Source organism: Giraffa tippelskirchi, chromosome 4, assembly GCF_054371585.1.
Source record: "Giraffa tippelskirchi isolate mGirTip1 chromosome 4, T2T-mGirTip1v1.2.pri, whole genome shotgun sequence".
NCBI classification, from domain to species: domain Eukaryota; kingdom Metazoa; phylum Chordata; class Mammalia; order Artiodactyla; family Giraffidae; genus Giraffa; species Giraffa tippelskirchi.
The window spans coordinates 192,444,475-192,458,311 of record NC_137278.1 but is presented as its reverse complement, the minus strand read 5'-3'; the positions used below and the strand labels follow the sequence as shown (position 1 = coordinate 192,458,311).

At 43.8% G+C, this 13,837-nt stretch overlaps 1 protein-coding gene across 8 annotated transcripts in view; it reads left to right on the top strand.

The window, feature by feature from the left end:
* Positions 1 to 13,837, top strand: part of ETV6 (ETS variant transcription factor 6) — a 317,723-nt gene that overhangs the window by 238,132 nt on the left and 65,754 nt on the right. For all 8 annotated transcript variants that reach the window (XM_081589331.1, XM_081589330.1, XM_081589336.1 and 5 more), the window contains one exon: positions 13,559 to 13,693. In XM_081589331.1, coding sequence (XP_081445457.1) covers positions 13,559 to 13,693 — 135 coding nt within the window. The remainder of the gene's footprint in view (positions 1 to 13,558; positions 13,694 to 13,837) is intronic.

The window sequence follows — 13,837 nt, the reverse complement described above, 5'->3', positions numbered from 1 at the left end:
TGGGCCTCAGAGAAGGAGTGGAGCTGGTCTGGGACGTGAAGGATGGAACTGCACGACGGGTCATTGGAGCAGCGTTAACTTAGTGGGCTTGGGTGGCCGTGAGAAAGCCCACCTGGAGATGGAAGAGGCGACGTTAGGCTGGTGCACTAGTTGGGACGTGGTTGCCATAGCCACGGTTGGGAGGGAGCGGCAGAAATTCATTCTGTGAGTGTTCCCTGAGCAGCTCCGTGCCAGGGGACAGGAGAGCTGACTGAGGAAGTTAAGGGAGAGAGAAGTGATTTCCAGCTGGGTTGTTAAATGAGGCTCAGTGGTGTGGTAGCCGAGCCAGACTTTGAAAGCTCTGAAAGGTGAGCAAGAGGCCCTGAGAGAAAGGTGTTGAGGAGGAGGTGAGGCCAGTTCACGTGGAGGAGGGGTGTTTTAGAGACGAGTTTTTGTTTGAAACAGTTCATCATTACTCATCACCCTCAACCTTGTCTGCTTGCCCCTTCAAGTTCTGCTACTTTCTCCAAGAACACTTTCCCTGACTCTCCCGTCCCCACATCCCTGGTTCCACCCCGCCTTCCTTTCCTCCACGTCTCCCCACCTCAGTCTGGATGAGGTGCTGGTCCTCATGTTTTTTCCTTTTGGCTGCACCACATGTGGGATGTTACTTCCCTGACAGCAAGCGAACCTGTTCCTCCTGCATTGGAAGCACTTAGTCTTAATAGCTGGATCACCAGGGAAATCCTGTTGATCCTCTTTTCTGTTCAGTCGCTCAGTTGTGTCCGACTCTTTGTGATCCCATGGACTGCAGCATGCCAGGCATCCCTGTCCTTCACCATCTCCCAGATCTTGCTCAAACTCACATCCATCGAGTTGGTGATGCCATCCAGCCATCTCTGTTATCCCCTTCTCCTCCTGCCTTCAATCTTTCCCAGCATCAGGGTCTTTTCTAATGAGTCAGTTCTTTGCATCAGGTGGCCAAACTATTGGAGCTTTAGCATCAGTCCTTCCAATGAATACCCAGGACTGATTTCCTTTAGGATGGACTGGTTGGATCTCCTTGCAGTCCAAGGGACTCTCATGAGTCTTTGTCAGAATTCAAAAGCATCAATTCTTTGGCACTCAGCTTTCTTTATGGTCCAATTCTCACATACACGACTACTAGAAAAACCATAGGTTTGACTAGATGGACCTTTGTCAGTAAAGTAATGTCTCTGCTTTTTAATATGCTGTCTAGGTTTGTCATAACTTTTCTTCCAAGGAGCAAGTGTCTTTTGATTTCATGGCTGCAGTCACCATCTGCAGTGATTTTGGAGCCCAAGAAAATAAAGTCTGTCACTGTTTCTGTTGTTTCCCCATCTATTTGCCATGAAGTGATGGGACCAGATGCCATGATCTTAGTTTTTTGAATGTTGAGTTTTAAGCCAGCTTTTTTACTCTCCTCTTTCACTTTCATCAAGAGGCTCTTTAGTTCCTCTTTGCTTTCTGCCATGAGGGTGGTGTCATCTCCATATCTGAGGTTATTGATATTTCTCCTGGCAATCTTGATTCCAGCTTGTGCTTCATCCAGCCTGGCATTTCACATAATGTCCTCTGCATATAAGTTAAGTAAACAGGGTGACAATATACAGCCTTGACTTACTCCTTTCCCTGTTTGGAACCAGTCTGTTGTTCCATGTCTGATTATAACTGTTGCTTCTCGACCTGCATACAAGTTTCTCAGGAGGCAGGTAAGGTGGTCTGGTATTCCCATCTCTTTAAGAATTTTCCACAGTTTATCTCAGAGCATTTCCTAATTCTGTCATGGCCCCTGACACACACACACAGGGTTCACATTGTGATACGTGAGATTGTTTTCTATTCCACATCCTCTCTCAGAGTAGAAAGTTCAGGCTGCGTCCTGTTCAGCTGCCGTGTCTCCAGTATCTAGCACAGGGAATGACATATGGTTTGCACTCAATAAATATTAGCTGAATTATGACCCAACCCAAGAGTATCTTACAGCCAGTTAAGGAGTTTGAATGTTATTTTGCAAATGATAGGAAACCACTGAAAGGTTCTGATCAGGAGAAAGATATGACTGAAGCTCTCTCTTTGGTACAGTCAGTCCCCTACATACGAATGAGTTCTATTCCGAGAGAATATTCGTTAAGTCCAGTTTGTGCATAAGTTCAACATAGTTAGCCTCAGTACCCAACTAACACAATCTGCTATTTAGTACTGTACTGTAATAGGTTTATAATACTTTTCACACAAATAATACATTTTAAAAAGCAATATATAAAGCATCTTTTATCTTACACTATAGTACCTTGAAAAGTATAGTAGTGTAGTCTAACAGCTGGCATACAGGGGCTGGCATCCAGTGAACAGGTAAGAAGAGTTACTGACTGGAGGAGGGAGAGGAGGTAGTAGATGATGGAGCTGAAGGACCATCATCAATAAGAGATGGAGGGCAAGCACATTCACATCTTTGAAAGTTTGCAACTTGAAGGTTTGTATGTAGGGGACTTGCTCTATAGACACTTGCCATCAGTGCATAGGGTAGATTCACTGGGTCACTAAAAGCAGGAAAACTAGGTACAGTGCTACTGCTACAGTCCTAATTTGAGACACTGAAGTCCAGAACGGAATCAGTGACACCAAAATAATATGCTTTAGGCATGAAAGGGTTATCCTGGCATTTTGACCAAGTGATGCCAGAACATCCAGGAAGATGTGCCCTTCTCTGCAGAAGTCTGAGACAGAAGCCAGGCCAAGCTGGGAATAATAGATTTCAGAGTATCCCCCATTACATCGAGCTGAAAATGAAGATAAATCTATGCTATAGGTAATTTAATTTTAAGGCAGCAACCAGAAAGCCATGGACAGAATATCAAGGTGATACCTGCCAGTAGGGGCTATCAGAAAACTTGCCACAGAACAGGAGTATTGATTGTCAGAGGAATTGGAAGACAGAAATAAGAAGATGAGATGACCTTTCCCTTGAAGTAGGTAGCCAGCCAGCAAGGTGATGAGGGCATGATATACCTGCTCACCTTCTCCTTAGATAGAGACAGTGTATAAATAGAAAACCTTGTTTCTCTCTCATATGAAACATTTGGCACTGCTTCTGTTGACCTCCACTTTGCTCGTGCCTTCAATGTAGTTGATGTCACAAGGTCCAGATTCTACACACGTCTCTTCCACACATGTCATCACCTCATTTGCTCTTATCTTCCTTGTCCATAAAATGGAATTTTCAACCTGGGGATCCCAAACTCTGTTTATAGTTCGACCCAACTTCAACCACTGAAAGTGTTAAGTTTTGAGTAAGCATTACGACTTCCCACCTATAGGCAGTAAATAGATACTTTGGTCTCCTTCATGGCTGTATACCATGAAAAAAACCTAGACTTTACCCAGTTTTTTCTTATCTTTCCTTAATCTTTTTTGCTGCCTAAGACAAAGCAGGGGCAGCTTCTCACTAGTCATACTGTTGCTAGAATGAAACAAAAGGATCTGATGGGCCATCACCATGAATGGATGTTTACAGCTTCCTCCCGGCCATGTTTCCTGCCTGACCTCACCCAGAGTTATGTTCTCTGTACATAGAAATAACATTCCTTGACACAACTCATCCCATATGTAGACAGGAGAGAACAAGAGTTCAGTGAATTATAATTAGTTGAACTATTAAGATACCTTCAGTCAAATACAGTAGCCTCCTTGAACCCCACATTCTCCAACCAGTTAAACAAACTACATTTATGCTGTCCGCTTTCAGGACAAAGGTCCTCCCTTTTCAACCACTAGACTAAAACAGGGAACATTCAGAATATAGTTTAAGATATCATCTCCAACAGAAGATGTCAAGGTTGAATGTAAATGGTAGCTTTTCTTTGAAATAATCTAATCAGGATATAGCAGGATGACAAATTTATAATATTCACGAAGTTAAGGCAAAACTGTAAAGGAATCTCTATTTTATAAAACCTCACCCAGACAGGATTATTTTACCTAGTCCTTGGGCGACTGAGTAGTCATCACATTAAATGGTCTGGGATGATTCAATTCAAAAGAATTTCATTGAATTTTATGAATTTATTGAATGCTTTGAAATGAATAACTCCAGTTGTTACTTGACCTCTTTGAGACTCTGAGAAAACACATTAATCAGAAGGAACAGACAACTTAGCATTAATAGTAACACCCTCATTGAGTTATCCGTTGCAAGATACTCAGTGGGATGTATTTATGCATCCCTTATTTAAATGAGCAAAAGTGTTATTAATTTAATTCATAGTAGACTTTTTATCAATGCTTTTTAAAAAAACAAGAAACTATCAAAGTTCCTTCAGTTTAATTCAGCAAAAAATGTATTGGGGTTTTACTAAGTAAATGAGTTTTTAACATACTGGAGTGTGATGTTACAAAGTGTCTCTTCCTCTCCAGCCCACCAGAATCTTTTTCTTTGGAAATGTACTTTGTTTATGACTTTCAGATATAGTAAAATTTCTTTTAAAGGTTCAACTTAAATACTGGTCTGTATCTACATATGTTTCCTAGGAAACCAACCTGCCTATTAATCTCTATTAAGCAGTGGTAGGTGGTTTGCTGGCTTGAGTCCACTGGCTGCTTTAGTTTCAAGTCACAGGATCTGAGGGCATGGGTCACAGTGGGGAATTTTAGCCCTGAAGTGTGGGAGTTCCAACAAACATGACCCTTGACTAAAGATACCCAGAGTTGCCTCTCTCTTCTCTTGCTGTGTCTTTGAGCAAAACAAGCCAAAAATATGTGTATTACCCATCGGCAAAATGCTCAGATAAATCAATTACAGGAAAGTCACGGAATTTGTTAGCATTTCGCTTATCCCACTGGTGAAATATTGGTGGTGACTGACTGATCGCTCTGCTATGCAGAGTCATATTTTAGCTTGCGAAACATACAGTACTTCCTGTAGTTGACAGTGGATACTTATGTCACAATATTCAGATTTTCTTACGAACTTATTCTTTGGTTTACCTTACATTCTGTATGCAGGTAAAGGCAGTTGTCTTGCTAGATGTCTTCCTAACTGAGTGAGTCTCCTCTTAAATATCATATTCAGAGACTTCCCTGGTGGTTCAGCGGCTAAGACTCCATGCTCCCAACGCAGGGGGCCTAGGTTCAATCCTTGGCCAGAAACTAGATCCCATATGCTGCAATTAATTAAGAGTTCACATGCCACAACTAAAAATCCTGCATGATGCAACTAAGACCTGGCTCAGCCAAATAAATAAGTAAATATTTAAATATATATAAAATATTCATGTTAGATATATATTATATATATAATATCCCAATTTTCCCACAACCGGCTCCCTTTTTCTCCCCAGGATCTCTGTGTCCAAGACATAGATATCCAATAAATTTCAAATATTTGTTCCTAAGTGAAAGAGGAATTTATTTTTATGGTCACAGAAAGCACTCTGTATTAAATTAAAAGATTTGTAATTCAATCAGGCTATAAAAATGGATTGAGTGGAATGCTTGGAAACGAAGATACAGCAGAGCTGGAATGCCAGGCGGTCCCATGATGGGAATGTTCTTAGACCACCAGTGGGATCTCCCAGGCCTGTGTCTGAGTTGGTGTTTTCACTATTGAATTTATGATGGAACTGAAGAGACTGAGGCCTCAGACATCATTTTGAACCTGTCACAGGCGGAAAAGAGCAGCAGAGAGTTTTCTGACAAATCTGAATGGTGTCCCTCCCACACCATATATGCTGTTATTTTTTTTGTAACTGGTCAGAGGGAAACTAAAATCTCTGAATAAAAACAGAAGAGAGAGAAAAAGAAAAGAGAACGCTTTGCAAATCTAAGAATGTGTTACTTCTGATCATCTTAATAGGAGGATGTGTACATAGTAAATTGTCACCTCTGAAAAATGCCAGTTTTTAGTAATGTGAAGATTCCACTTTAAACCTACTGAACTCAAGAAGTTAAACTCTGTGAAACCCCACGTGGAGGGGCTCTGTGTAGCCCTGTTGATGACTCTGCATTGGTCTGATTCTTCTGGAGAATAAGCAGTGTATAATAAGAACTTTAAAACTAATCATACCCTTTCACTGATAACACCGTTTTAGGGAGAGAAAAATCCCATGGAAGCAATCCAATAGGAAGTCAAGAAAGATACCCTTAGTAATTCTATTCATGACGGTGAAAACTGGAAATGCCCATACCACCCCCAATAGGGGACTGACTGGCTTTAAAAAAATATGGAGAATATAAATACAGAGGAATACACCATAGCTTTACAGCCATTCATTGAGTCACTTCAGTAGATCATACAGGCCTTGTGGATCATGTTCAGAACTTTAAATGTTATTTTAAAGACAGGTGGAAGCCATTCAAGGTCTGAAGCAGGGACTGGCGTGATGAAACACAGAACTGAGAAGTGGGATGTAGGGCAGTCGGTAGATGCAATGGCAGTGACTGAAACTAACACATCCAGCAGGGAAAAGCAGGTGATTCAAGGAATATTTAGAAGGCAGAGTCTGTAAGTCTTGGTGATGCTGAATGAGAAGGAGAGAGTCAAGGGTGAGTCCTGGTTTCTGACCCAGTCAGCTGGGCATTTACTGCACTAGGAAGCACTGTGGGTTATAAAGTTGTTTATGTCAGACACATAAGACGTATGGTGCCCGGGTGACAGGCAAGAGGACGTGTGTAGGAGGAAACCGAAAGTTCTGAAGATAAGGAAGAGGGTCTGACTGGAGTAGATGTAGTGGGGATCGGCTGACGGCGGCCATGGAGGGGCTGAGATTACCCAGGAGAAAGGCGATGAGAGGCCTGGGGGCCTTAAAGGTTGAGGAAGCAGGGAGAGCAGAAAACCAGGAGATGAGGCGTGTCTGAAGCTGTGGGGTGTTCTAAGTGAGGGGGAGACAGTGACTAGTGGTGATGATGTTGCTGAGAGGCAAGTACATCGCCCTTTGGCTTTGATGACCTGGAGGTGACCTCAGCAAGAGCACCCTTGTACCTTCCTCTCACCTTCCCCCATCCCACCCCTCTGGGTCATCACAGAGCATCAAGCTGAGCTTCCTGAGCTGTACAACAGGTTTCCACTAGCTAGCTATGTTACACATGGCAGTGCATGTACATTAATCCCAATCTCCCAGTTCATCCCGTCTCCCACCCCGTGTCCACACGTCCATTCCCTACATCTGCATCTCTGTTCCTGCAAATAGGGGATATACGTCCATGGTTAGCTGATTCACTTCATTGTACAGCAGAAACCAGCACCACATTGTAAAGCAACTATACCTCAATTTAAAACAAAAATAAAAAGAGCACTTTAGAAAGGGTTGGAGTGGAGACCAGAGGGCCCAGAGGAGCGCACGCAGAGGGGCGTAGTGATAACAGAGTTGGAAAGCTCCTCGGGAAGTTTGGCTGCGATGGGAAGAGAAACAAGGACAGCACCTGGAGGAGAAGATGAGGACAGAGTAGGGTTTGTGTGTGTGTGTGTGCGTGCACGTGTGTGTGTGTGTGCAGAAGACAGAAAACACTTGAAGCTGCTTATATGCTAAAGGGAAGAAGCCCATAGGAAGAAGTTGAAGATACACTGTGCACTAGGACAGGGAAAGAAACTAGAAATATGTGTATGAAATGATGTCAGCTGGAAAAAAAATTCCGTTCTTATGAATGTGACTTTATGAAACTTACGTGTGGCCTTGAAAGGCAAAAAGTATTGAAGCAGAGAAAATAGTTTCCAGATTTTTTGGAGACACGTCAGTTACTAATTATCATAGTCACAAGCGGTACCATCTCCTGAGCACATAGAAGAGCAGACCTGGGCTGACGCTTATTCACATCATCTCATTTAATCCTCATAACAGCCCTGCCAAGTCTAGGCATTGTTCTCATTTGATACAAAAGAATATTTAAGCCTTGAACTAAGGCTCAAAGAGAAAATGTAGTTTGCCTCAGGACATGCAGCTGATGAATAGAGGAACCAGGATTCAAACCTGGGACTCCCTTGCTCCAGAGCCCAAGCTCTTTCTTCTAAAAGTAAAGAAACTTAGGTAAGTTTAACCCTCTAAACAGCATCTTTATGTTCTTGGTCTTCAGACACTAGTAAAATTGCTAAGGCAACTTGCAGCAGTTTTGCTCACTCTCTCTACTGCTCGTTTCAAACAAATTGCAAATAAAACAATCAAATTTAGGATTCTCGAAATAGATGCCTAGGTTTTAACATCAAGGCCACTGATACAAAATTGTATATGTGTTTGTGGCTTTCTGTGTGTGTGTGTATGCATGTATCTAGGAATATATCTAGGGTTTATGGGACTGAAGTTATAATTTGAAGACACACAGTTCTAGCTTTCCTTTTTCAAATTTTATTTATTTATTCACGGTGTGCTGGCTCTCCGTTGCTATGCACGGGGCTACTCTCTAGTTGTAGTGTGCAGGCTTCTCATTGTGGTGGCTTCTCTTGTTGCAGAACACAGGCTATAGGCCGTGTGGGCTTCACTAGTTGTGGGGAAGGGGCTTAGTTGCCCCATGGCATGTGGGCTCTTCCTGTACCACAGATCAAACCCATGACTCCTGTATTGGCAGGTGAATCCTTAACCACTGAGCCTGGTAGGAAAGTCCCCTAGGTTTCCTTTCATGGGACCATGCAAATGAAGGCCCCTGAAACTCACTAGCTTCACAGCAAACCCACTTGTGCATGTGGATGGATGAGCCATGTGTGTATGCTGGAAGACAGAGGGAGAAACCATCAAAAGCTATTGTCCCTTAAACAATAGCCTTGGTGTCATTGCTTAGTACAATGGAAGCATCTTTTAGGGTTAGTACTAGTTATTTCTTTTCTGGGAAGACAGAGAAGATTTATCAAGGATTGAATAGGCCAAGAGTTTCTTGAACAAGTGCCTTGAATTCAGGCCAATGGTCATTCTCTTTGTTAGATATATAGCACTATGGCTCATGCTCTTTATACAGCAGGCAAATAAATATAACTTCTTTTTAGATATCTTCTTTATTCCAGAGGTCTTTTTGTTAATATCACGTTTTGAGATGTCATCTCCTGTGTATATGAAGATTTTCAGAATGTAGCCAGAAAGCATACTGGGTGCTGGAGGAACTGGGGCCAGTGAAGATGAAAAAGGATGAGGGAGGGCACCTTTATTTATTTAGGAAACTGTTGCAGACGGGACACACATGCTGTGCTGCTCCAAAAGCCAAAAACTAGGAACCAAGGTACATGAGATTACAGAGGAGGCCAGCTTCCAGCCCAACAGAAGAACCTTCTAGCGACTAGAGCTGTCCAAAAATGGTTTGCTTATGCTGTGGACGGCTGCCCATCACGGAAGTACTCAGCCAAAGCTACTTCTTGGCAGGGGGCTTTTGCTGAACACAAGTTCGAATCCATCTAAGAAACTTGTAGAATCCTACGATTCCAAGTCATTATCGGGCACAAAATATTCCTGCCAGGCACACAGAGTGGGTTGGTTTTGCCCCAGAGTAGTGATGTTTGTGCTAAACCAGCCACATTCCCCAGTGGAGCTCCTGGTCGCCAAGGAAACATGTCTGTGGATGGACTGGTTCAGTACTCTATGGTCTTAGAATTATGTTTTTCCCTAACCTGGGACCCTGGGCCCAGGCTCCCACCCTTTAGCTAGCTGTCACAGGTGTCACTTCTGAATGCTGTCTTACCAGTTCTTGCAATTTAGGTAAGGAGCTGATCAAGATCTGCCTGACCTCCTCTCCCCCACTCACTCAGAGAGGAGCCTTCTCTGCCTGGCTCCCTTTGCCAATTTTGGGATGCAAGGCTGCAGAGAGGCAGCACAAGGGTCTGGGGAAGTACAGGGCAAAGCACAGGTCGGCCCCGCTTAGCCCATCAAGCCAGGGTGAGGCGTCCAGAGAGACCAAGATGGGGGAATGGCCTCAGTCTGCCTTGCCCTTTCTGAAAGGGGAACATAACCATGACCATGACCCAGACACTCCTGCTTTGTTCTCCCTCAGGGTCCGCAACCACTTGAATAACGTCTGTAATAATAGTGGAGATAGTGGCGGTCACACAGCAGCTGGTGTTTGCTGGGTTCTCACTGTTTGTCAGATGCTGTGATGAGTGTATTACATGATTACCTCGTTGGATCTTCATAGGCACCCTGAAAGGTGGTGGTTGTTATCGTTGTTTAGCTGCTCAGTCGTGTCCAACTCTTTGTGACCCCAGGAGCCTGCCAGGCTCCTCTGTCCATGGGATTTCTCAGGCAAGAACACTGGAGTGGGTTGCCATTTCCTTCTCCAGGGGATCTTCCCAACCCAGGGCTCGAACCCACATCTCCTGTATCAGCAGGCAGGTTTTTTTTTTTTTACACTGAGCCACCTGGGGAGCCCTCCTGGGAGGAAGATGCTACTGTGCTGTGTCATGCTTAGTCGCTCAGTTGCATCTGACTCTTTGTGGCCCCATGGGCTGTGGCCCCCCCCAGGCTCTTCTTTCCATGGAATTCTCCAGGCAAGAATATTGGAGTGGGTTGCTATTCCCTTCTCCAGGGGATCTTCCCAGGAATCGAACCCAGGTCTCCTGCATTGCAGGCAGATTCTTTACTGTCTGAGCCACCAGGGAAGCCCAAGATTATTGGAGTGGGTAGGCTATCCCTTTTCCAGAGGATCTTCCTGACCCAGGAATTGAACCAGAGTCTCCTGCATTGGAGGTAGATTCTTTACCAGCTGAGCTATCAGGGAAGCCCAGAGGCTGCTCATACTGCCGTTTTACAGATGACGAACTGATGCCTGGAGAACCTAAAGGGCATCCACTTTGTTGACTCGCTTTCTCTGTACCCATAGAGAAATGGAAAAGAGAGTGATGCCCGCTCCCCACTCAGAGCCCTTGGAGTGCCCTCCAAGGAGGGGCCAGGTGTCACGTGCACCCAGACCCTGCTGCTCGACATCCTCCTCTGAGGGGGATGTTTGCATTTCGCAGAAAGTTCAGGGACCTGCTCAAGGTCACCTGGTGCAGTGAGGCTCTTCCCGCAGCCCAGGCCCCGGGGCCCTCCCCACGTACCAGCCTGCCTCCAAACCAGCAGAGTCCGCCACCCTCATACACGCTCAATCTGCATTTCCTGGCCTCCCCTTTCTAAACGGGCAGGTGAATTACTGCCCATTTTTCTTAGTAAGCATCTGGAACACTTTTTTTTTTAATTTTTTCAGGGTTTTCATTTTCTCTCGGGCTACTACCGAAATAAAGCTTGGCTCAAACCCACAGGATGGAACACCAGCTATACAAGGCCGTGTAAATGGGAAAAGTTCAGGAAGACATTTACGCTAAGCCCCAAGAAACAAAGTGTTGATTAGGGACTTATTTTTGTGAGCGATTAAAATATGAATCATTAAAATAGGACGGTATTTCAGGCTCCGTATCCTCATCTCGTCAGCAACAGCATCACCATGACTACTGGTTCTGAATTAGATGAGCCCCAGAGCCTTTCCCAGCCGCACGCAGTTGTGTGTCATCGCTCTCCCCTGTACACACAACATTCTCAAGTCTGATTCAGAACACCTCTGCGGCTCCTCGCCCGTGTCAATGAAAGGAAAGACCCAATGACATGAGGTCTTCAGTTCTTAAAAGCTTTTTGCTCTGTTTGATCACAGTCATAAATAGTGGCAGTAAAAGTGTTAAGTTGTTCAGTTGTGTCCGACTCTTCTTGACCCCTTGGACTGTATAGCCCACCAGGCTCCTCTGTCCATGGGATTCTCCAGGCAAGAATACTGGAGTGGGTTGCCATTCCCTAATAGTGGCAGGAAGTTATAATATAACGACCAAAATGCGAAGATAGAGGAAGAAACAAAAGTGAAACCCAAGGGCATCTCAGGAATCACTTAGGATGGGGTATCGTGGAACTTTATTTGGTACAAATAGAAAAGGTGCAGAAGTTTGCAGAAACAAAGGAATTCATTTGGAGTGTTTCTCAGGTTCAGGCTGGGTTGAAGGGGGAAAAAAAATTTAGCCATAGCCCAAAATATGCAGTTAAATTAAGTTAATTAAAGTATCTGTTAAAAATGGCTAAAATTAGAGACAAAAAGCCCATTGTTTGGTACAATTGTTGACTGCGTATCTGTGTGTGGAAGGGCGTAGGGGGACAGTCAGAAAAGCCTGCGGTATTTTTAAGATTAATCACCCACGTCGAAGGGGTGCTGAGGCACCCACCTGCATTTTTGAACTTGGAGCTAAGTCAAAGGGGAGGGACAAGACCAGGATAGCTTTTCTTTCTTTCTTTCTTTTCTTTTTGCTAATTAACTACTCAGTGGACACTTCAAATACAAAATATGTCAGCACAGAAGGCTCCCAGTTCAAACCAGCCCCTACCATCCTCTGCGAGAGGCTGACATCCAAAGATGATTTTTAGAGATGGTGGAACCTGGGAGCAAGGCCTGTGTGTATTTTTAGAAGGAAGCGTAAGTTTGAGCTTCCCAGAATATGCTAGTTCATTATAGGGTATCTTTAGTATTAATAGTTAGCACCTCTGATTGGACTTGTAAATTTTTTTTTCATATTTATTCTTTTCCTGCTGGGATTGGGGTGGATTAGAAAAGGGCACTTTTTTTTTTTTTCTGTTGGGAAGATTTCTATGAAGAATCCATGAGTTGTCATTGAAACATTAAAACTTTTCATCCTTAATGACTTTATATTCTTTGAATAATCTGAAATGCAACAGATACAGAAAGGATTTTTTTTAAATAAAAGGAATAGCAATAAGTTGGGACAATTTAAGTTTCCGATCAAGTCTGGTACATCCCTATGACAGGCTGTTATATTGCAGTTACTGAAGCAGTTGAATGATGTGGAGGGAAAAAGATACTCAACTATGATAAGCTTGATTCTAATTCTATAACTATATCATATACTGTTGTTGTTCAGTCGCTCAGTTGTGTCCAACTCTTTGCGACCCCATGAACTGCAGCACACCAGGCTTCCCCGTCCTTCACCATCTCCTGGAGTTTGCTCAAACTCAAACTCATGTCCATTGAATCAGTGATGCCATCCATCCATCTCATCCTCTGTCACCCCCTTCTCCTCCGGGCCTCAATCTTTCCCAGCATCAGGGTCTTTTCCAGTGAGTCAGTTCTTCGCATCAGGTGGCCAGAGTATTGGAGCTTCAGCTTCAGCACCAGTCCCTCCAGTGAATATTCAGGTTTGATTTCCTTTAAGATTGACTGGTTTGCTCTCCTTGCTGTCTAAGGGACTCTCAGGAGCCTTCTCCAGTACCACAGTTTGAAAGCATCAATTCTTCAGCAAAAACATACTGTATATAGTATTAACAGGGTTCTTGTTTCTTAGGAATAGGATTATAGAATGACTTTCGTTTTCTTTCTACCTTCCTATTCCTTTTTTGTATATGACTTTCATAATCAAAAAAGTTTAAAAAAAAGTCCCACATGGCTCTGACCTTCTGCGTCTCAGTGCCACATCCTGTCCCCTGTAAGGTCCCCGTGGACAGACCTGCCTTCCTCAACATCATGTCCTTAGGACAGTGCCAGGCACAGAATCAGAGCTCAGCCAGTAGTTGTTGAACAGAACACTCCCATTTCCCTGTTTCTCTCTCCTTTTTCTCTCCAGGTGATGTGCTCTATGAACTCCTTCAGCATATTCTGAAGCAGAGGAAACCTCGGATTCTTTTCTCACCGTTCTTCCACCCCGGGAACTCGATACACACGCAGCAGGAAGTCATCCTTCACCAGAACCATGAAGAAGGTACCCGGGAGACGTCTCTCTCGTCTGAGATGTAGCCCAACCCCAGAGCTTCCGCTGTCCCTCTGTTCTTATTCACATGATTCATTTTTCATTTGACCAACATTTATTTAGTACTGACTGTATTTGAGACCCTAGGGGAAATGC